Genomic DNA, 22,511 nt, shown 5'->3' on the forward strand with positions numbered 1-22,511 from the left:
TTTATCGATTTTTCTTACATTTATTCGTTGTCATGCATAATTTTTTTAACTTAATCATGCATTAATTTTTTGATAAAGTTTAGTATGACGATAAAAAAGAAAGAATATTTACGAACGGATATAGGAGATCATCTCGCGTAAGAAAAACATAATTATATGCTACTACTAAAACTGGAATAGATAAATTTGTTCTCATATTGATTTTGAACCTTGAATGGATGCTCTAAATAAATATTTATTGATTGCATTCATGTATATCAAATAATTAAATTGTATCTAATGTAAAGAATACTGAATTAACTTTTTAAAAATATTCATTGAATCGGTACATTGATTTCATTCTTTTCCAGATAAAAGACGACGAAAAAAGAAAATTAGTCTCAAACAAGAAAAATGAATCTGTTCATCATTTCTATTTGCTTATTATCCACCATTTTAACTGCAATTTATGCCAGTAATACCCTTGGAAGATGGGACTCTCACTTTGGACGAGCTCCACTTCTCGAACGATATTCCTGGAAGATTCTAGATTTTGCTTATCCCGATGAAGCGAGTAGGAAACTCGCTTTATCGATGGGAGAATTCATACCGGAGAATGCATTACCAGTGGGTATAGAAATATGGCGTAATAAACTCTTCGTTACGGTTCCAAGATGGCGAAATGGTAAGTTATCTTTCACTTTCGATAACTTCTTCATTAGTCTTATTGGTGTCTTTGTATTATTCATTTTATTACGTCTTTTATATAAATCTAATGAATGTCAATCAAGATTCATTACAAAGATAATACGATTCGTTCCAACGTTTCTTCTTTATGGATAGATATTTAATTTATCAATTTATAAAAAAGATATTTTATCGATCGAATAAAAATTATGATGAATGATAAAGTAGGAATTAAAAGTAACGAACACGAAACGTTCGTCTTTTTTATCTCGATGTTGAAGAAAAAGACAGAAAAAGGTAGAAGCGTCCCTTCCGTGCTCTTAGTTCGCTGATGATCATACGTATCCCAAGTCAGGAACCGGAAGTCCGTAAGAGAACTATAGAGGAGGCAAGGGCAGTGTCACAGGAGGTATACGTTCGAATCTCGTCTGGTCGACTTCCGGTTCGTGACAAAAAATGCCGAAAACCGCGAGAGCAACTTGAATGGAATTCTCTTTCTCTCCATCTCTCTCTCTCTCTCTCTCTCTCTCTCTCTCTCTCCCTCTCTCTGCCTTTCTCTATCTCACTCACTCACTCATTCTGCTCCTCGAAAGCTCCATCTTCTCTAAAGCATACGAAATCCAGCCCTCTTCTTCCTGGGTTTATTCACTCCCGTGTCCTTTATCAGACTTCTCCATTCCCTCCACACCCTTCCCCCCTACGTGTTTTATATTTATTATATGCATTGGCGCACGCCAGGCCATTGTACCAAGCACGGATGGTCAATGATGGCGGCACGCTGTGTACGATCCTTGTATGTTCCATCTTTTTGCTTTTCTCTCCTTCTTTCTTTCTGCTTCTCTATGTCTCTGTCTCTGCCTTTGAATCACTGCCTTGAATTGTATTCAACACATAGTTTTCCTGATATTGTTAGAATCTTTAAACTGAACATATATATTTCGATAAATTCGTATCCTTGTTGATCCTGTTACAATAGATTCGTCTTTCCTTCGTTAATTTCTCATGGTTGAAGGCGAAGTGATTTAAAGAGTCAGAAAGAAAGAAGGATAAAAATAAAATGGTGAGAGAAACATGTTCGAGTAATAAATTCGAGAATAAAAAGGAAGCTAAAGGCGAGAATAAGGTGCTGGTATTTTGGGATGTAGATTCGCGGTGAAACAATAGATATCGGGTATAGCGCTGGCTTTTCTTCTTTTTTCTCTTTCGATCCTCCTCGTTCCGTTTCTAGGAGCTTTCGAAACGAACCACAAACCGCTCCCTGTGACCGCCATTGTCTTTAGGGCAGGTTTTTATGCGCCCTCGGTGTTTGTCCCATTCTTTCGCGTAACTTCAGATTCACCGTGGGCTCCGAACTTGCTGAGAGAGTACCGACGGGGAAGGAAGGAAGAAAGGAAAGAGGAAACGAGAGGCAAAAAGAAGAAAGAGAAAGAGACTTTGTCGGACCCTTCTGGGTACTTTTGTGTTCAATGAACTCCTCCGCGACAAAATAATGGTCGTGTCAACGATTTGCTCGAATCGGAATAAGCGATTTTGTAAAGTCGAACGAGTTTATCGTATAGGCTCGATATGTATATTTATTTACTATTACATAAACAACAACATAAAAAATTCAATTCGAAATGAGCTTTTCAATTTTTTACTCTTGTAACATTTGATTACAAACTGCCAAAATGGTGGTAATGTACGAAAATATATTTTATATTGATTAATATCTTGGTTAATATCACTCGTAAGAAATCGAGTCTGTTGAGATGCATATATTTGATAATCTTTGTTAAAAGCATTTACTTATGAATCATTATTCTGTTTATTTATGAAGAGTAATTTGATTATTTTATAAAGTGAAATCATATTTGGCTACTCAAGTGTAACAGATTGGTTATTAAACTTCTATCGATTAGATATATAAATTAGATATATTGAACGATGTTTTTAATTAATTGAATTATCAAATAATCCGAATAAAAAATATCCAATTTCGATTTCAATTAAATGATGCCTTTTTCTGGGACAACAAAGGAAACACAAAGCAATTTGCTTTCTTTGTGGTACATTAATTTATTTATTAATTAATCAATTAATTATCAAAAACAAATTTCAAAAGACATGATACTAAAACGTATCGGTGAAACTCCTCTAGTAAGTAGCTATATAAAATAGCAGCATAGGTAATTATAAGAAATTTTACATTCTAGTTATCTAATGATATGAGAAAGTAAATACTATAATTACCAGCACGCTATCGATAGAACGGGTACATTTCAATTTTAATTTCGCTAAACTCGTACTTGTATAATTTTTATCCTTTTTCTTTTTTTTCTGTGGTTTTTAGATAAAATAGCTATTAGAGGCTATCAAATTTAACTATCGTTAGCAAAGTAAATATTCTACAATTCTTTCTCAACGTCTATTTCTTTTTATCGATTTATATTACATCTTTTTGGCAAATTTAAATATAAAAGTGACAAAAAAAAATCGATCATAAATTCTAACATGAAAATTCTGTGAAAAAATCTTAATTTAATCAATTGTAAGACATCATAACTTCTTGTTAAATATTCTTATTAAACATGAATAGAAATTTAAAAAAAAGTGATGAATGAACTAATTGATATAGAAAGTCTATACATCACATTTTGTTCAATCTTACGGAATTAGCGGCTTAACTACAAAAGAATAAAAGAAGTAAACGAATAAGTTTAAATTCACATAACGAGTATTCTGTACAGTTCGTCGAAAAAGGATCGCCAAAATTAGTTAACTCTTATAGACAACTTTTTAAATACTGAAATACGAATAGTACGTACATATGTTATTTGCAATAATAAATTCGTCAAATTACGTCAAATTAATTTTTAAATTAAGATGTGTTTTCAAAAAGATGTTAATATGATATGAATTTTGATAACATTGATAGTACATACAATTTTGATTATATTTCAACAAATTCTTATATTATACAAATCTATGAAGGTATACCAGCGACATTGAATTACATTTCGTTGGATGCAAATCGTGGAGGTTCACCTAAACTCACTCCATATCCAAATTGGGCTCAGAATAAGGCTGGTGCTTGCGGATCTGGATTAACTACTGTATATAGGTAATTATCATCAATAATCGGTGAAGAAAAAAATTTAAGAATTAATAATAAACGGATCAAATTTACAGAATACACGCTGATGTATGCGATAGATTGTGGGTTTTGGACACTGGTACTATTGGAATTGGTGACACAACTGTGCAAGCATGTCCTTACACATTAAATATTTTCGATTTGAACACAGATAAGATTCTGAGACAGTACAGGCTCCGTCCAGACGATATCAATCAAGTATGATTCTATAAATGTTTATTTTAAATATAAATAAACTCATATAAAATCATTAGAAAATTCTTAAATATTCGCAACATATCTCTCATTGGAATCTAAAATCAAAATGCTTACAAATTCACTGAAATTGATTATCGTGAACTTACGAACTTTCGTTTTCCATACGATTACAACCTATTCAAAGTTTTAAGACTACTGTGAAGATATTAATCTCGCGGACATTTTTCACAGAATACCTTCATCGCAAACATAGCCGTAGATCTTGGAAAGGGTGGCTGTGACGATGCCTTTGCCTACATGTCAGATGAACTCGGTTACGGACTGATAGTTTATTCTTGGGAACAAAACAAATCCTGGCGAATAACTCATAGTTATTTCATGCCTGATCCACTTGCTGGTGATTACAATATTGCTGGTCTTAACTTCCAATGGGGCGAAGAGGGTATTTTCGGTATGAGTCTTTCTCCAATAGCCTTGGATGGCTATAGAACGCTCTTCTTCCATCCACTGAGTAGTAATCGAGAGTTTGCCATCTCAACGAGGATTCTAAGGAACGAGGAACTTGCAAAGGACAGCTATCACGAGTTCCAGGTGAATAAAAGAATGATTTCACTCACTTTCTCTCTTTCTTCTTCTTTTTCTTCTTCTTTCAACATCATGAACGACTCTTAAACCGGTTTTCATTATTACGATTTACGTTTCCACGCCTACGAAACATAACGGAATGACATAACGCAAGACGGGAGGTAAATCGATCAAGTTTATAAAAAGACGATCGATAATATTCGCTGTTTGTGAAAAAAACAATTTCTTGATAATGACAAAGACATGTTTCTGAGAACATTATCCAAAAAGAATCTCAATGATTTCAAAGTTTAATTATACTTTCATTCTTTCATTAAAATTATGAATGCAAAAATTAAGATCATTATCCTTTTTTATTCTTCTTTTTATTATTTATTATTCTTCTATTTATTATTATTGTATATCTTTATATTTTTCCAAAGTAAAAAATTAGCAATATTACCATTGAACATAAGTTCTTGTTTTTTTGTTTATATAGGCACTCGAAGAGAGAGGACCTAACTCACACTGTACTGCATCGATTATGGACGAGAATGGACTGCAGTTCTTCAATTTGATCGATCAAAATGCAGTAGGATGCTGGAACTCTCAATTGCCTTATACTCCTGCTAATCACGCGTTAGTCGCAAAACATGACGAGGCTTTAATATTCCCAGCGGACGTCAAGGTAAGATTAAAACTCAAAGAAAGTAGGAAACATTCGAGATCGAAATAAGATAAAAAAGATAATGTTCAAACATTCCAGGTGAACAAAGGCATGCTTTGGATAATATCGGATAAGATGCCAGTCTTCCTGCTTTCAACTTTAAACTATACTGATGTAAACTTCAGAATATTAACTGTACCAATTCAGGAAGCTATCTCCGGCACTATCTGCGAAAACACACCATGGCGATACGTCAATAATCACATTTGGTGGGACCGATGATCTGTTGATAGTTAAAAGAAGAAGCGCGTAAAATCTATTTTGAAAAAAGATGGAATCACGCGTTTATCCGCTCAAGGTTTCGAGCGGTCTCCTGCTGCCCTCGAGAGTTCCGGCCATCTAAATACAATTGGTCGTTTGTACGATCGCCGACTTTGCTTTCTTATTCTTCTTATTCTTTTTCTTCTTCCTTTTTCTTGTTCATCTCCTAAAGAAAAGAAGAAAACGAGAGAAAGGAAAGAAGGTAGAAGTAAATAAACGGAACAGAAGTGTATATCGACTACCTTTCGTCTCCTTTCTCTTTCTCCCACTACTCTAAAACTTGGTCGTTAACACTGCTTCTATGCGGAGACTTTACAAGTCCTTTAGGGTCCTTTCGAGCGATTTACCAGGACGACTGGCCGCCTCATCAATAATTCATGATAGCGGGAGGCTCCTAGGAAATAATAATATCCCTATTCCGATGGAGATTCGATGTAGATACTTCCTTTTTTCTTCCTTCTTTTTTTAAAAAAGATTTTATCCCTTTTTTCGCGATTCCATCCTTTGCAAGAGTTTATAGTATAGATAAAGTGTATTCATAAATTAAAGAGCTTTGTAGGAACATTTGAATGGCACAAGTGTAATATTTTCAATAATATACAATATTAGAATAAACATATATCTGTCAATTATATTCGTTCTTTGATTATATTATTTAGTTATTTTTAACTCCTTTGATTGATATGATTAATTTTAATAGTGAACCGTAAATTAATTTTAATATTTCAATACTAATTTATCCTGTGTACTTCGAAAAAAAATATTTCTTTTCTAAATTCGATTTTGAATAAAGTTTCGAAGCGAATCTTAAAGTTTATAGATCATAACCCGTCGTGAAAATCGTAGGAAGTAAATCAAAGTGTCTTACAATGGCGGCGGTAGTGGTAAGAACTAGGCGAGACATCCTAACACTTGGGCCAATTTTGAACGTTTATACGGCGTGAAAACGGTTATCGAATTGGCGTGAATCAGCCAGCCCGCAGGAGCCAGATGGCCCAACGTGCCCCATTAGTTTGGCCCTCGTTTCCGATAATTTTAAGGCGACCAGCCATTTCGTGCTCTGATATACGATCGGATATCGCTCGCACGATTCTTACAAAATTATCCGTTTCACGCCCTCACCAGTAAAATATGATCTTGCCGGAGAACATAAGATCATCGTCTTTCTTTCTTTCGACTTTTAAATTTAGAACTCTTTGATATTTCGTTATTGTCACTATTTCGTTATATTAAGTAAATCGTAGAAGTATAGTACAATATTTTGTACGCGCCTCGTGTAATATAATGATCTTGTGAAAAGTTAAATTTATTTAAAATTGCTTTCATACTTTAGATAAATAAAAAATAAAAATACTTTTTTTTCTTCGAAGAAGCAAATCCTACCTAGAAAAAAATTTACCTAAGAATTTTTAAAACAGATAAGATACGCAAAGGAGAAAAAACAATAAGAATTTCGTGTAGGAAGATTCACGCTTCAAATGCTAATTCTTACGATCTATGGATCGTAGATCGTAGCATTTGGTGCGACTAACTGGCGATTAGAGGCCGAACGAGATACGTGCGTGAGATTACTATAGATGATAACGAAGGTGTTTTCAATTTGGAAAACGGCCCTTCATCCCCTTCCTTCTCTCTCTTTCTTTCTCCCTTTTGTATTTTTTCTTTCCCTCTTGCCATCTTTCTTCGAACGATAAAAGAAGTTTCAAAGGTTCTAAGTCTGTCTCGTTAACACATCGATTCCGATCAAGAACTATGTGCATTATGGGTACCGGTATGGATTATAATCTCCAGGTTAGAAAAGATCAAGAATTCCTTCTCATAAGGACTTCCTTTTCTATTGGTCGAACAAAACTTTTCAATTTAAATTCTTTATAAATATATTTTCTATTAGAGAAAATATTATTTTTATTATATGTATATTAAATAAAATGAATAAAAGTTTAAATCTGTCAAAGTCAGATGGATTATAGTAACACGATCGATGTTAGTTTCAATCTTTAAACGCACATTTTATACATATAACTTTAGCATTAGTTCTCGAAACTTTTCGTAAAATATTAAAAAAAAAAAGAAAACAAATATCCAATAAATACGTATGAAAAATTTTAAATAGTCTACAATACCTTCTATTCTTTATTCTATTCTCTTTTTACTTGAGACCGATTCCAATTTACAAGGAATCAAGAAAGAAGAAAGAACGAACGTTTCTCGATCAAATTTTATCTCAGGAGGCAACGTGCGTACTCGCTGCTTGGTCTTTTGGATTTCGTATCAGCTTACTATCCTTAGGTTTGTTTTAAATTAACACCTACCCACGCCCGCGGCACGCTTTAACACCTTTTTAAAAGGTGCCTGCTCCAGGCCGACCCTCGGCTTTTTTTTACCATCGGCGCCGGTAATTATGGGTTGGTTGGCTCGAGCCAACTCGCGCTCCCCTTAAAGACGACGATATATTTCTGGTAACGAGTTATTCGCACGGCAACTTTCGCATCGAAGCGCTTTCTCGTCGTTCTTTTCGTCATCTTGTTCGTCTCTTTTTTTCTTTTTCTTTTTCTCTCTATCTCCGACTCTTTTGCTCCTTGTTTCTCTTTCTTCTTCATTATCAATCTTTTGCCTTATTTTCCATTCCAATCCTTCCTTTCCCACGAAGTAATAACGAACAACACATCTTGCCTTTATTAACCGTTGTCTTTCATTTTCATGGAAACTGAGCTGTCCGATTTGAGGCGATCAGATCTTATTCAAAAGTACTAATTATAGGTGCTGTTGCTCAGAGCGAATAGTCAGTTGATTAAACCTACGTCTTTTTCGGTGATTATTAAAATAGATTCGATGATTTTTAATTTCTATGCTTTGCATTTTTATTAGTAAACGACATATATTATTTGTTTGCAAATTACTTTTATTAAAATCCATTATATTAAATTGTATGTTAATTTTTTTACAATCGACATAATGTTTTCTTATGCATTGGTATACTATCATTTTGCGACCATGTAAATAAGGTTGCGAAGGTTCAGGTGTTGAAGATTTAAGAATAAAAATTTAGTTGAATAATATATAACATTGAAATAATAATATAATATTTGCATTTATCAAGATATCGATCTAAGTAATGTAATATAAAATTAATTGTTTAATTATTAAATAATAGCAACTTATGCATATATTCAGGTTTTCCTTTTCCTTAATCAAAATTAGTAGATTTCTATTTTATCTACCTCTGTTTTATCAACAACATTTTCGGAAACATGATATTCACGGAAGTTATATACCTTTCGTGCATAATATATGCACGTTTTCGGCGATAGCTATGGACAAAATATGAACTATAATGCAATATAGAAATATTATCCCCACTATTTGTTTTTTTAATATCATTCCCAGAAATTTGTCTTTTTTTATTAAAACCTTGTATCTATCTAAATTAGACATTAGAATTTTTCAGTACGTTTCTCTAAGACATTATTTTAGAATTCTATGTATCTATCGAAGTATTATTAGCGATATAAAATGGGAGTACTTTAACGTTTAGTTAGAAATAGAAAGAAAATAATTTTGAAATGCACCAAAATAAGCAGCCATTCGCCCGGTAGTACTTACTTTATAAAATCTAGATTTAGATTTTGATAAATCGCAAGTACTATCGACCCAGGTCTCACCACGTGGAGGTTGCTGCATCTGGAGACTCAGGAGCTAACGGTGACTTTACTTTAAAATCAATGCTCCCAGTATTCCTAGAGTGACATAAACTAATCGAAAATTTTGGCTTATTGTGATATATTGGATGATATTTGTGATGATATTATGATTCTTTGATATTCTACAAACTAAACGATATATGAGTAAAAGGTTAAATTAAGCGTTAATTTTCACATTCGTCAAACATTCTATGAATGTTAATTTTAATGCGGTATATCCACTCTGTATTCTTATTTACACTGTTTATTATGCTCCTACTATACTTGGCCTCATTTAGAACAGAATTGTCATTTACTCACGACAGATGTTGGTTAGACAGTTAAATTATTTTGTGTTATAATGTAATTCTGCTTTCATAGTCATAGAGCCTTAATATGAGAGGGAGAGAAAAAGAATGAGAAATGGTGAAAATTGTTAAATATCTCTTTCTCTTAACAAAAATATGTGTAAATTAAATTTATAAAAAGAAATGAAATATAATTATTAAAATGCTCAATATCATTAATTGAAAGACACTAATTGAAAATGTAAATTTAAAGACATAAACGAGCAAGACATTAATTATGCGTACATGAAAGTAATACGTTGTTTAATCTGACTAACGAACATCCATAATAGTCAGCCATCGCTCAAACTGTAATTATTCCTATAATTAAAACTTTTTGCAAAAATGAAGCGAAAATTATATAAAAAAGTACCGTACAAAACCTATTTCGAAAAATGTAATTCCACATGCATACATATATAACTGTACGAAATCTGAATTCTAAGATTCAACAGGTAAAATCGTCGAATTTTAATACTAATTCAAATTTTACTTTCGAAGAATCCTCGCGTGATATCGTGAAACGAGCTGCGAATGAGAAAAGAAGAAGTGAAAAAACAGTAGAAGTCGAGAAGGCGATGCTCGACTATTCTCTCGAGAGTCCAGCCACGGTAAATTAGATGAAGGTTCGGCCTTGCGTGACTAAGCGTATTGCTAGATTTTATGCAACAAAATAAGAACTAGACGCGGGGAATAAGTTGCGGGAGTGAAAGCAGGGGCAACTAAAAAAGGAAGGAAAATAGAAGAAATAAAAAAGGAGAGAAACAAGGAAGAAAGGAAGGACATCCTTCCTCTTCCCGTGTCCTTCTCCATCAATTTTCCTTTAATAGGAATGAGCGATATTCACCGACGTCTTGACAATCATATCAAAAAGACAAATCAACGTGAGAATGTCTCATCGATCGATGATAGGAATCAAGAAAATCTAAATAAATCCGAGTATCTCGGTGAAGATTTAAACGAAGAGGACAGAACAGAAGAGGAGAGGACTGAAAGAGTGAACTGCAATCCGTTTGATCAAGGTAATTGCTAATTGTAAGTAGGATAGAGAAAAAAAGGATATGTGTATACTCTTTCTTCTTTTGTTGATCCATCTCGAGTAAGGTACCTTAAATAAATGTATTTTCATTTCTTTTTTCTTTGATTAAATTATATTCTTACATTTCACATTACTTTTGCTTAATATTAATCCTCAGTGGTTATCAACTTCCTGATCGTTCTTTTAATCCATCTGATTTTTTCACGTCGTTCGATCAATAAACTTTAATTAATTTAGGAACAAGAAATATTTGATTCTCACTTTTTGTTTTCTGTTTTCTTTTTTTTTTAATGAGAAACATTTATAGGACGATAAAAGGTTTTAAATAAACACTTTAATATTTAAATAATTTAGTAAAAAATTTGTTGAATGTCCGTATAAATTCAGCAATACCGTTCAGTATATCCACATGTTTATTTAAGAAAGAACAATATTTCTAGAAAATATCTCAAAACTATCATCGATCATCACGCAAGGCGAAATATCTCAAAAAGATAAAGACGATAGATTGTTTTGCAAGTTTGAGAAGAACTCCAATAATTTCATCATTAACAGCTCGCAGAATAAATTTACAGAAGAAAGAAACATGCAAGCAACGCAAATCGAAGAGGTATATGAATATACTTTTATTATATTTACTCTCGTTTTAAATAAGTCTATCATACTCATATATTTTTTTTAGTAGGGCATTCTTTTTTTTATAAATTTACGATTTATGCTAATCTTTATACGGATACGATTGATTATTTTATTTTGGTTTTCCCTAAAAAGGAAAAAAATATGGGCAACAAAATAAAGGATGTAAATTAAAAGTAAAAAGAAAATATTCTTTTTAGATTGCAGTCGGTGAAATTAATTATAGTAAAGATGACGGTACAACTCGAACGAAGGAAGTAATTAAGGAAGCCGTGCCAATAACAACACGTAAACTTTCCAGTGAGTCAATAAATTTAAGTCATTTAAAATATCAGATGTTCCTCTAAGTTTATACTTTCTGAACAATTGACGATGACCTCATACGTAATCGCAGCAAACGTGAATGGTGATGAAGTTATTAGGAAACCATCGAAAAATGATACGATAAAATCAGATACAAGGAAGCTTAAAACCGTGACACTCGATAGAGTCGGCAGGATGTTTAAATCTCGAGGGCAAACATGTGAAATGGATAAAGCCGAAGTGAACTTGGACAATGCAGTGGTTAGCAATTTCATAATATATGATTCTATTTTTCAATTATTAACTTACTTGATTTAATTTGATTATTGTTTGATTTAAGACACTATTATTCATTATGATATACCACATTTTATATTTTCGAATATTTTAATTTTCCTAGAAGAACGTTAATTATTACATTTCTATGGATAGAGTATAACAGAATCCGAGGAAAAATATGATGAACAACCTTCGAGAAAGGACAAAACCAATTCTTTGGGAAGAATGTTGAAGTTGGTGGATAAAGACGGTGCACCGAAGAAGCTTTTCTCTCATCCACGTGCTGGATCCTTGAGTAGGATCTTTCGTAAGCATTCGACTAATGTGAACATCGAAAACATTGATAAGACAGAAGAAGAATCTCCCGGAATTTTTTCAAGAATGTTTAATCATCTAAGAGGTACTAAGTAATAATGTTTAATAAATCTCAGAAAATAAACAAAAGAAATGAGACAAAAATAAAAAAAAAACCTATACTCTTTCTAAATCTTATCTATCTTTAACAAATGTTTTCATAAAGAACACGTATTTTTATATATGATTTTCTTCATGACATAACTTTAGTATAATTTACATTTATTGTTTAAATCAATATGAAATTGATTTAAAATTAATATACATAATTAATTCATAAAAAGAAAAAAAAGAACAAGATTAATTTATCTGACAGGAAAATTTGAAAAGGTTTCTTTTTTTCATCGTTTTTAAACTAATTCATCGTACAAAATATATTTGGTAAAAACTACGACGAAAACAATAAAAACGATATCATTTTTTATTTCTTTTAGGTCGTTCGGCAAATAGCAGAAATAGGAGCAATTCAAACAATTTACGTGAAACAATGGAAAAAGAGAAATCCTCATTACCTCCAAAACTACCAACGAGTTCGAAAATATTATCCCAAAAGTCTTCGAAACCACCGTTGTCATCGGTATCCTCGTCGTCGTCAGCGACTGAAAAGCAACAACCAACGAGATCATCCCAAAGAACTTCTAATCTAGCATACAAACCTTAAATTTCTCCTTGATCGATCGATACAAATTTATAGCCTATAATCGTAGAAACGAACAAAAGAACAGAAAAAAAGCAATAACAAAAAAAGACAACATTATACAGTGCACAGAATGTCAACTTTAAGTGCAATATCTTTCTTCTTTTTTTGTTTTTTATACAAGAACCGGCCAAAAGAAAATCGTTGGACGATATTTTGTTGAAAAAATATTAAATAGAGTAATAAATTTATTTGTAAGTTCAAAATACGGTTGTGCAAAAACAGATATCCAAAGATAAAAAATACGTATCGCTTATCAGAATCAGCATCATTTATTTGATGAACGTGCATTTTACCATACCACATTTTTTTATCTCTTCTTTGCGTAGTCGTATTGACTATGCAAAATACACGTGGAACAATTCGTCTCTATCTCTCTTTCATACACACACACACACACACACTACGAAAATTTTTTCCATTTAATTTTTCCATACATATCCACAACATACGTATGTATATTTCATTCATAATAATAAATCTACGAACATTTTGTAATTACGCTGGTACAGAGAAGTGACTGCGAAAAAAAATCGATGAGAAAAAAAGATTAAAAAAAACAAGAATATGGACAAAAAAATCGATAATATGAGAGATTTTCTTCTTTTTCTTTTATTCTCCGTTTTAATCGCAGACCTATTTTCCGTTTTAAATTGCATCGTGATGTTCTCGCAATAATCTCGGTAAAAAAATGTCTATATACAAAAAGGTTTGGCATCCATATTTACTTTTATTTCATTTTTATACGGATACCTTGTGTTTAAAAAAAAATATATATATATGTATGTATAAGTATGGATCCTAAATATCAAGCCATTATCATTAATATTTACAACGTTATGATAAATTCAAAACATACCACGAATCATCAATATTAATATCATTATCATCACTATAATAATAATAATTATTATTATAATTATTATATTATTATTATAATAATAATTATAATATTATATTAAATTATTATATTATATATTATAATAATTATAATTATTATTATTATTATTATCATCATCATCATTATTATTATCTATCACCTTGTTGTCTTTCGCCTATGTAAATTTCATCTTTCCATTATTGATGAAAGCTTCATATTTGATTCTTCCTCTTCTTTTTGACTATTTTCTACTTGCATGGAAAATAAATGAAAAAATTATTGTATTCACTGTCCTTTCTCTTTCTTTCTTTCTCTCTCTTTCTCTATTTCTACCTATATATATATGTGTGTGTGTGTGTGTGTGTGTGTGTATAGTTCTTTCTCCGGGAACCACAAATCGTGATTTATCACAGAATAACATAAAATTATTAATGGTAATGCTCGCGACTAAAGTCGCGGGTATGAATGTTACTGACTTCTAAAGAAAAATGTTTCTTTCTTCCTTATATATATATATATATATATATATATATATATATATATGTATGTATGTATGTATATATATATAATACATTTTCCTTTCTCGTTCACACTTTGATATGGTCACCAAAATCTGTAAAATTTTAAACATCGCATTCCATAAATATTCCTCGAATACATTAATTACGTACGAAGATACCTCTAAGAATATATTTCGACGATGATACGAGCATTGGCAGATAAAAAATAAAGTTAGAAGCAATTGGAAAATACTCGATTATCGTGTTATGAGAAGTGTGTGAAAGCATTTACGAATTCTCTGTATCTTACATGCTCACGACTTCATTACTTGAGATTAGGCTAATGAACATGTACCTGTATCTACGAATGAGTTTCACGCGAATGAACGCAAGTATTTCCCCTTGGGGAGAGTGTTTTTACTGAAAATAATTTTCCAAGAATATCGATTATTTCGTTTCTTTTAATAAAAGAATTAGAAATCTTAGAAGGTTAATTGACGATAGGTGTGATGTTTTTTATAAATCGTAAAGTAATAAATTACAAATGAAGACTATATTTTGTGATATTAGAAAAGTAAAAAAAAAGGCATTATCCTTGCATCCATCCGAGGAAACATTTGTATACATATACATTCATATATTTATAATTATTTACAATGGCCCGATTACCCGAAGATAGAAAAATTAAACATAAGGAAGGATACTGTAAAGAGGGAAGGGCATCTTAGATTAGATTATTTGCACCTAAGAACACTGCGGTAGAAACTACGAATTAGCGAGATTCGTTTCCTCCTTTTCTTTTCATTTTTACCTTTAAAAAATATCAACAAGTACGATTATTGATTGCATATACATATACATACGCGTACATAAAAGTTAGCGCTTTTATTACAGAAAACAGTATCACTCCACATATTTTCTCCCTTTTCCTTTTTAGTTTTTTTGTCTCATTTCATTTTTCGTTTTATTTTTCTTTTGTTTTTCTTTTTTTGATAGACTTGTGCAAAATGTATCTGCCAAGTCTAAATGATTTCGTTCTTACGGTGATTCGTTGATTTTTCCGGCTTTTGAACATTCTTGATTCGTATTGAACGTAAAAAAATTTTTCATGCAATTTGCTATTACGTAATAAAAGTTTTCCAAAAATACGCGATGTCCCTTCTACTCCAAAATTTTCTCGCTTTTGAAAACTCCATTTTTTCTATCTAATCGGAAAAATACCACAAAAAAATGTTTCGATTGGACCTCGTTGTTTATCGTTTCGAATGTTGCTTTCTCACTTTCATTCTTTCTTTCTCTCTCTCTCTCCCCCTCTCTCGCTTTCATCGTTTTACGAAAAGTTAAGTACTCTCTCGTACCTTCTTTAATCGCAATAAAGAACCGAACTTAAATACTGAAAGCAATATATTAAACGTTTCACAAGATATTCGTCTGAAATAGTTTGATAATCAGAAAGACACGTTATCGGTTAGTGATTTATCCATGAAAAAGTGATATGGCTTCTACGAAGATGCGAGTTTCTTGTTCCCACTAACTTGTTTGGCCTAACTTGAGAGTAATGATTCAAAAAACGGTATCTTCACATTTTTTCCCGCTTCGTCCACATCTTTTACTTCTTTTTTCATTTAATTAATTTTTTAACATTTAATTGGCACGTCTAGAACGGCTCTTGGACGGATGGTTGTCATTTTTGATAACAGCTAGATGAAGTAGCTAATTCCGAGTCGTCGCACTCGTCACAAATCCACGTTCGAACGTTTCGTTATTAAATTCATTGTAGATCTGAAATCTTAGAAAAGAATGTTTGAATTATAAAAATTCTTATTTAATTTTTAAATAATTGGACAAAATGTTTTGTTAATAATTTGAAATTTCTGAATATTCATACGTGCATTTAAAACGAAAGCGAATCGATCGTGACAACCCAATTGAATTTGTTCACTTGGTAATTTGTTATGATATGCAAATCTGTATCTATCTAAGGGATCAACGCGAGCACGTACGGTAATTACTATGCACAAAAAATGGCAGCTACGCGTAGACGATATATTATGATTTCTTCTTTCTCTTATTCTCCTTTTTAACAACGATCATACAGCGTTGTATTCCTTTGTCATTCGATGAATGCATTTGACAGCTTCAAATTCGATTCTTTCCTCTTGTCTTCAAAATCGACAAGGCTGTCTTAATAATAGCATTAGAGCGAAAATTTTGGAATAAGAGTAAATCGATGAGATCAAACTCCCTTTAAACTGGAAGTTTTCGGTTGGATGAAATTGAGTATAGTCATTGAGTCGAATGACAGAATAGACTTATCGTCGATGAGTAACTGAACATTCGACAACGTGAAAAGATTCAAATACAACTATAAAATTGATTGTTCTATCTTTCTTTCTCCTCATTTCAAACTCTCATAAACTGTTCCACTTGCTATCTGCTTTTATCTTTCCTAAACGTCTTCCCTAAATTTCTCTGACTTTTCTCTGATCTTTCCTTCGGCGAGATTCAAAAAACTCTGAAGAATCAGATGTACGCCAGATACTAAAACATTTTAGAAACAGGACGTCCATGCTCGCAAGTCGATATCCTTAATAACCAATAATCGGATCATCACATTCCCGACTCGGCTATTCCTTCGTCATCTGCAAAGATATACAAAGAAAGAAATGATTATATCGTTACCAAAAATTTTTGTAAATTCATCGTATCGAGATCATGCTTCGATTAGAAATTATGCGTTCCATGAAACGCGCATCGATGAAAAGCGAATATCACTACAGCATTAATCGAGTAAGAAAACAATGCTTTTACTATTTCTACACGAATATACAACTCGTGTTGGTAGAGTGTTTCACAGTTAATAAGATTATTCATAATTTCTTCATTTTTTGTTTTGTTTTCATAACACTTAACCATAATAGTTATTTGAAAATGAGAGTTTTAGTTTGCATAGAATAAAGAGATATTTGCACTAAAGCTGTTAATACGTAGGCAGGCAAATCTTTTGGCGAACAGCGCACCAATGCAGAGGCGGCAGCAACGTTGTTGAAAAGTTTTTTCTTTCTACTTTTTTTTTACTTTTCATTTCTTTGCCTATTAATAAAAACAATGAATTTTCTATTACGCAAAATTCTAACGATCAGCGGACTTTTGCCACGGCCAAGTTCTTCCGCCTTCTGTCGTGTTTTATCGTCATGATCATCTTGCATGCATCACTATGCGCGTCATATAGGTGTATACACATCCATATATACACATATATTGTATATACGTTGATTTATGTGTATGATATCACGTTAACAGATGCAACACATTCAAGTTCGTGCACGGAGAGAAAAAGCGACGGTCGAAATTACCATCGACGCAGGATTCGGAGTTTGAAGGTCACCTCTCCTTTTCATCCTCGGCAGGACTCTTAGCGTTTTCGACCGAGCTTCGATTCTTTCCTGGATTCAAATGTTATAAAAGGTAGCAAAAGGTGTGGTCAGTTACTATACAACGAGGCGATACGATTTTGATTACCAAAAAGCGAAACACCTACTTTCTTTTCCTTTTTTTCTTCTACTCTCGAAACCGATCTCCGTTACCACACTACCCACTATTTTATTTACCGCCACCATTATAAAAAAGATCTTATAACTTCATCGATATTAGACAAATGCTTAAACGAACTTTTATATCAAATTTTCGTATCAGGCGACAAGAAAAAAATTCGTGTTCGTGCCTTGTATCTAACACCTTACAAGCCTTTTCAAATTATACGAAAAAAAAAAAAATCGTATCATCGAAAGATTAATCATGAATTTCAAATGTAAAACACAAACACAAATTTGAGATAGTTTCCCAAACATTGTCGAGATTCTATCGCTTCTCCTGTTTCCATGCACCGTAAATTACACGACTCGATGTACGTCTGACATAGAAATCGAAATAATACTTGTAAGTACTGAGGCAAAGCGAAGATGTAAACTCACCTTCGAATCCTTGATTGTCATGAATCTCACGAGGTGGTCCCGTAGTGTCTTGTCCTTCTAAGACAGCAAGAAGACACTGGTGTATACAGATGTATTGTTGCTCAGTCTGCACCATCCAAACTCTCTCTTTTCTCATAGCCCAAACGATTCCGAAAATATCAACGTATTTCGATACCAAGATCTGTTGAAGTATCCTATCTAACGTGATAAATGTACCACTACGTCCTACACCAGCGCTACAATGAACTACTATTGGTCGTTGATCTGGTCTTACTCGTTCTCGAAAGGCTCGAACAAATCTTGCTAAGGTTTGAGGTGGACTTGGGACACCAAAATCTGGCCATGTTGTGAAATGGAAATGTTGAATTATCCTTTTCACGTCCCCCTGATAAAGATGATAGATTGATTTTTATGATTGACGTGATACAAAAGAAAATAAAAATATCGAAATACCCTGCATAGCATAAACTCCGTTATACTCCAGTCCGGATAATGCGTCTCGTTTAATATTGTTACGCAAATATCACCATAATAAACCGGCAAGGTATCCATGGGCCAATAATGATCGCACTTCTCTCTACCCTTCTCGATACATCGCGTGAGCATCACGATAGCTCTGCTATTACTCTCCCACACCATTCTCCAGAAATCATCGCGCGTCGAATGTAAAGGACCTTGCGTCACGATAAACTCTCTTGGTGAGTTATGACCCTGATGCAATGTAAAATGAATCGTATTAAGTCGATACGATGATTAAGTTATTCATCAGAATAATCACATATATATGAATATGCTTTAGTGTTAAAATTAACAATTTCTTTGATTATTATCGAAGATTACTATTATTATCTCTAATTAAATTAAAAATATTCTATTTTTTTGTTTTACTTACAGGGACATAATTAGCATTTATATAATCCGAGCCCTCTTCATCGTCTACCGGTTGTAATTTGAATCTGCTGTGATCGTAAGGTAATATATTCGTAAAACGATTTTTTGGTCTGTTGCATGGTAAATCAGCAGCGGTACAAGGTTGATCCCTTCCAACGTGCTTGAGCTCTTCGAATTCTTCCGAAAAGCGAAAATCTGAATCCGCCGACATATTTCTATAGTGTTCGGAAAAATCTTCTACTTTAATGGGACGACTGGAAAGAAATAATCCAAATTAAAAGAAAAATCGCACATCATTGCGTCGGCTTACATAAATGTAATGATATACACATTTTACCGTTTAAAAAGCATTTCTATCGACATAACCTACATCAACTGTTTTGTATACTTTTTTTATATTGATTTGAATGATTAACGATTAAAAGTCTACTTGGAAATTTGAAAAAAAAGAAGATTGAAGATTGAAAAAAATGAATAAACAAAAAACTCTCTATAACGAGGAAAAAACGAGTAATGACAGTTGATATCGGACAGTGAGAAATTATGTACGATATTACTATTCATCATTTATGTCATAATAAAAATGAAAATATTTACTTTCTAGATATCTTTAGATATGCACTGAACACTTTACCTCGTTTCAATAACACTATCTGGTAAAGATAGATTATCTGTGGCTCTAGTCTCGGTAGTCTTTCTTCCTTGGCTTCGTCTTCTCCTCACGAGCAAGCCGATACCCAATAAAGACAGTAGAAGAACAATCGGGACAGTCACTCCAACTATGATAGCTGTGTTATCCTTATCTGTTCGACAAACACGGCGAATACCGAATATAATTTACCTTGTATAAAGCGTATCATGGAAAACGACTTGCATAAGTTACACAACTATAATTACCTGCCAGCAGCAATCCTTGGACAGACATGTACACGAAATAACGAGGCATGAATTTAGTGATGTTTTTACTAATATGCTCATTTTTGTAACACATATTAATAATGAACAAATGAAATACGCGATGATGTGAGCAACATTAATATCGAATTTGATGAAAATAAAAGATAAATATTTTGAATGCGATTATTAAATTAATGAAATAAATTAGATCGTACAATTTCTCTTTATTTCAATATGTAATATCTCTATTATAACAAATTTAGAGAAAATATCGAGATTATTGACAATAAATAAATGAAGAGCAATCAATGTGAATCTTATTTTCATCAATTCAATGGTTTCAAGTTATTTTTAATATCGTATTTATCATAGACAAACGCTATAATTTGATATTTCTTTGCTCGATCGCTCTCACCTGTTTGAATTGGAAAACTATAGCTGGTATCCGTAAACATGTCAGGAGCTGTAAAAGCTCGTACTTTCACTCTGTAGGTTGAACCAGATTTTAGCGGTCCGTTGCAATAACCAATTTTATTGTCACAATTTTCTGACCCGATCGTAAAGTCCTCTACTGATCCATTTTTAAAAGGATAATAAGGTTCCATGACCTAGAAAAATGAAAATGAATCGTTATATATAAGAAAGATATATCCACTATCATTACATCATTAAATAACCTATATGCAAACTGATATAAGTCAAATATCATTCATTTATGATTATACTATTAATCAAATCTCATTAACAATTAAATCATAACAATGTAGACATTAGGCAATAAGCTGCTAGAGGTACGAAGATTTAAGTTAAATTGTCACCAAGTGTATGAGTCATCTTGTGCATATGTGACGATTAAAACGAGTCAAGTCTATTTTCAATTTCAAAGTGATTTCACGTATATATGAAATATAATTTCCTTGGAATTTTTATTACATGAATTAATTCATAATTTTTAATTCATATTATATTGTATAAAAATATTACCATCCATCTCTATTTTCGGATAACACGAAAATTTCAAAAAATCATTTGTTGAATTAAAAATAAAAAGTTCTGTCTCGTTCATTTTTCAATCCGTAAATAAACATCGTGATATTAATTTTCTACTCATAATTATACATAGTCAGGTTAAAAAAATGCTACTTCAATCTCCTCGTTCGTCAGATTGAGAATGAACAAGTCACGTAATCACTTCAGACTGATAGACTATTGGACTCTCGAAAGTTCAAAGTCTTTAACGGAAGGATAACGAGATTTTATCCAAAAAAAACTTCACCTGAACGATTAATCTACTAGTATTTACGATAAGATTCTTCAAAGTGTCCATCCTAGGATCTCTTTCATGCGTGTTCTCGATTAGAAGCTCCGATAGCTACTACGGTGTCACGTATTGTCGAATACTTCTATCGTTTCGCATAGCATTGCACATATCGCGTTAGAGACGAAGGAGATTCAAAGTTACATGGTTGTCCGTGATGCAAGTGTAATAGTGAGTCGTTTATGCGATGCGTCCGTGATCTTACAAGTTAATGAGCCGTTTGGAATAATTCGTTGAATTGATTATTCACATCTGCTATCTCGCAATATAACAACGTCAATACGTTTGACATTAGTTTACTTGGTAAAGTGATACTTTATATCAAAGAAGAATTCGTTATTCCTTTACATGATCTATCGTTAAAAAACTCATGATGAACCGGATATAGCAATTTTTACGGACTATTAACTCCTACATCGAGATATATACAAAAAAGGATTACGCACCGTCATCCAATCATGTCGAACGCATTGTTTTACGTAATCACGACGTGCCAAGATGTTACAGTGGAAAATTATCCTCGTGATAGTGGCACGATTTTGCTTTCAATAAAAATTGCAATTCGGTAATCGATCCGTAAAAACAATTAAGGAATATTTTCGTTTTCTCCTTCATTTCTTTTCTTTTTCTGTTTTTTTTCTTTTTTTCAATAAAAAAAGAATGTAATCGAAAGTGATATTTACCTGATAAGGAGGCCAAATGCTATAAGCCTGAACGTCTCTCCAGCTAGGCATTTCAAGACCAGATGCATTCTTGCTGTCATCTTCAGCAACGATGATAGTATACGAAATTACAGCACCATTTTGTTCGCTGAAGTAATTCTTTCTAAACCTTATTTGTATGGTAGTACTGCTTCTACAGACTTCGGTTGGTACAACTTGAGTAGGCGGTTTTGGTGGTGCCCTTATTGGCATCTTTTGCTTCCAAACGACTTCAGGCCCGTAACCGACCTTAGTCTCGGCTTGAATGCGAAAGAGATACGTCTTGCCAGGTATGAGTGATTTTATGACACCACGGAATTCGATCGGCTTGAAGTCTTGCATCTGCGTGTGCGTTGAGCCCTGAGGGAGTGCAAAGAAACAATTAACGTAATGATCGATTAACGATCACGCATTGAGATTCCTAAGATGGTGTCACGTGCTTCTCCTTTATGTTGTTTGTCTT

The 22,511-nt window shown here is 32.7% G+C and overlaps 3 protein-coding genes across 6 annotated transcripts in view; 2 read left to right on the forward strand and 1 right to left on the reverse strand.

Annotated features, from left to right (window-relative positions):
* The first annotated feature begins 393 nt into the window (after positions 1–393).
* LOC122628578 (protein yellow) lies at positions 394–5,513 on the forward strand. The gene is made up of 6 exons (XM_043810994.1): positions 394–664; positions 3,640–3,769; positions 3,838–4,000; positions 4,232–4,591; positions 5,064–5,252; positions 5,331–5,513. The coding sequence occupies exons 1-6, from the start codon at positions 394–396 to the stop codon at positions 5,511–5,513; spliced, it is 1,296 nt and encodes a 431-aa protein (XP_043666929.1).
* A 4,644-nt stretch (positions 5,514–10,157) lies between these two features.
* LOC122628586 lies at positions 10,158–13,093 on the forward strand. Its single transcript, XM_043811003.1, has 6 exons — positions 10,158–10,601; positions 11,059–11,228; positions 11,455–11,554; positions 11,649–11,818; positions 11,990–12,236; positions 12,625–13,093. Exons 1-6 carry the CDS (start codon positions 10,412–10,414, stop codon positions 12,849–12,851), a joined length of 1,104 nt encoding a protein of 367 aa, XP_043666938.1. The 5' UTR covers positions 10,158–10,411; the 3' UTR covers positions 12,852–13,093.
* Positions 13,094–14,805: 1,712 nt separating this feature from the next.
* Positions 14,806–22,511, reverse strand: part of LOC122628978 (tyrosine-protein phosphatase 10D) — a 35,313-nt gene continuing 27,607 nt past the window's right edge. For 2 of the 4 annotated variants that reach the window (XM_043811927.1, XM_043811924.1), the window contains 9 exons: positions 22,031–22,408; positions 20,445–20,637; positions 20,030–20,044; positions 19,767–19,935; positions 19,134–19,386; positions 18,695–18,952; positions 18,242–18,626; positions 17,624–17,713; positions 14,806–16,909 (listed from right to left, as the gene is read on the reverse strand). In XM_043811927.1, coding sequence (XP_043667862.1) covers positions 17,652–17,713; positions 18,242–18,626; positions 18,695–18,952; positions 19,134–19,386; positions 19,767–19,935; positions 20,030–20,044; positions 20,445–20,637; positions 22,031–22,408 — 1,713 coding nt within the window. In that variant the 3' untranslated portion in view covers positions 14,806–16,909; positions 17,624–17,651. The remainder of the gene's footprint in view (positions 16,910–17,623; positions 17,714–18,241; positions 18,627–18,694; positions 18,953–19,133; positions 19,387–19,766; positions 19,936–20,029; positions 20,045–20,444; positions 20,638–22,030; positions 22,409–22,511) is intronic. The other 2 variants (XM_043811925.1, XM_043811926.1) reach the window with 2 other exon arrangements.

Source organism: Vespula pensylvanica, chromosome 4 (assembly GCF_014466175.1).
Source record: "Vespula pensylvanica isolate Volc-1 chromosome 4, ASM1446617v1, whole genome shotgun sequence".
Taxonomy (NCBI): domain Eukaryota; kingdom Metazoa; phylum Arthropoda; class Insecta; order Hymenoptera; family Vespidae; genus Vespula; species Vespula pensylvanica.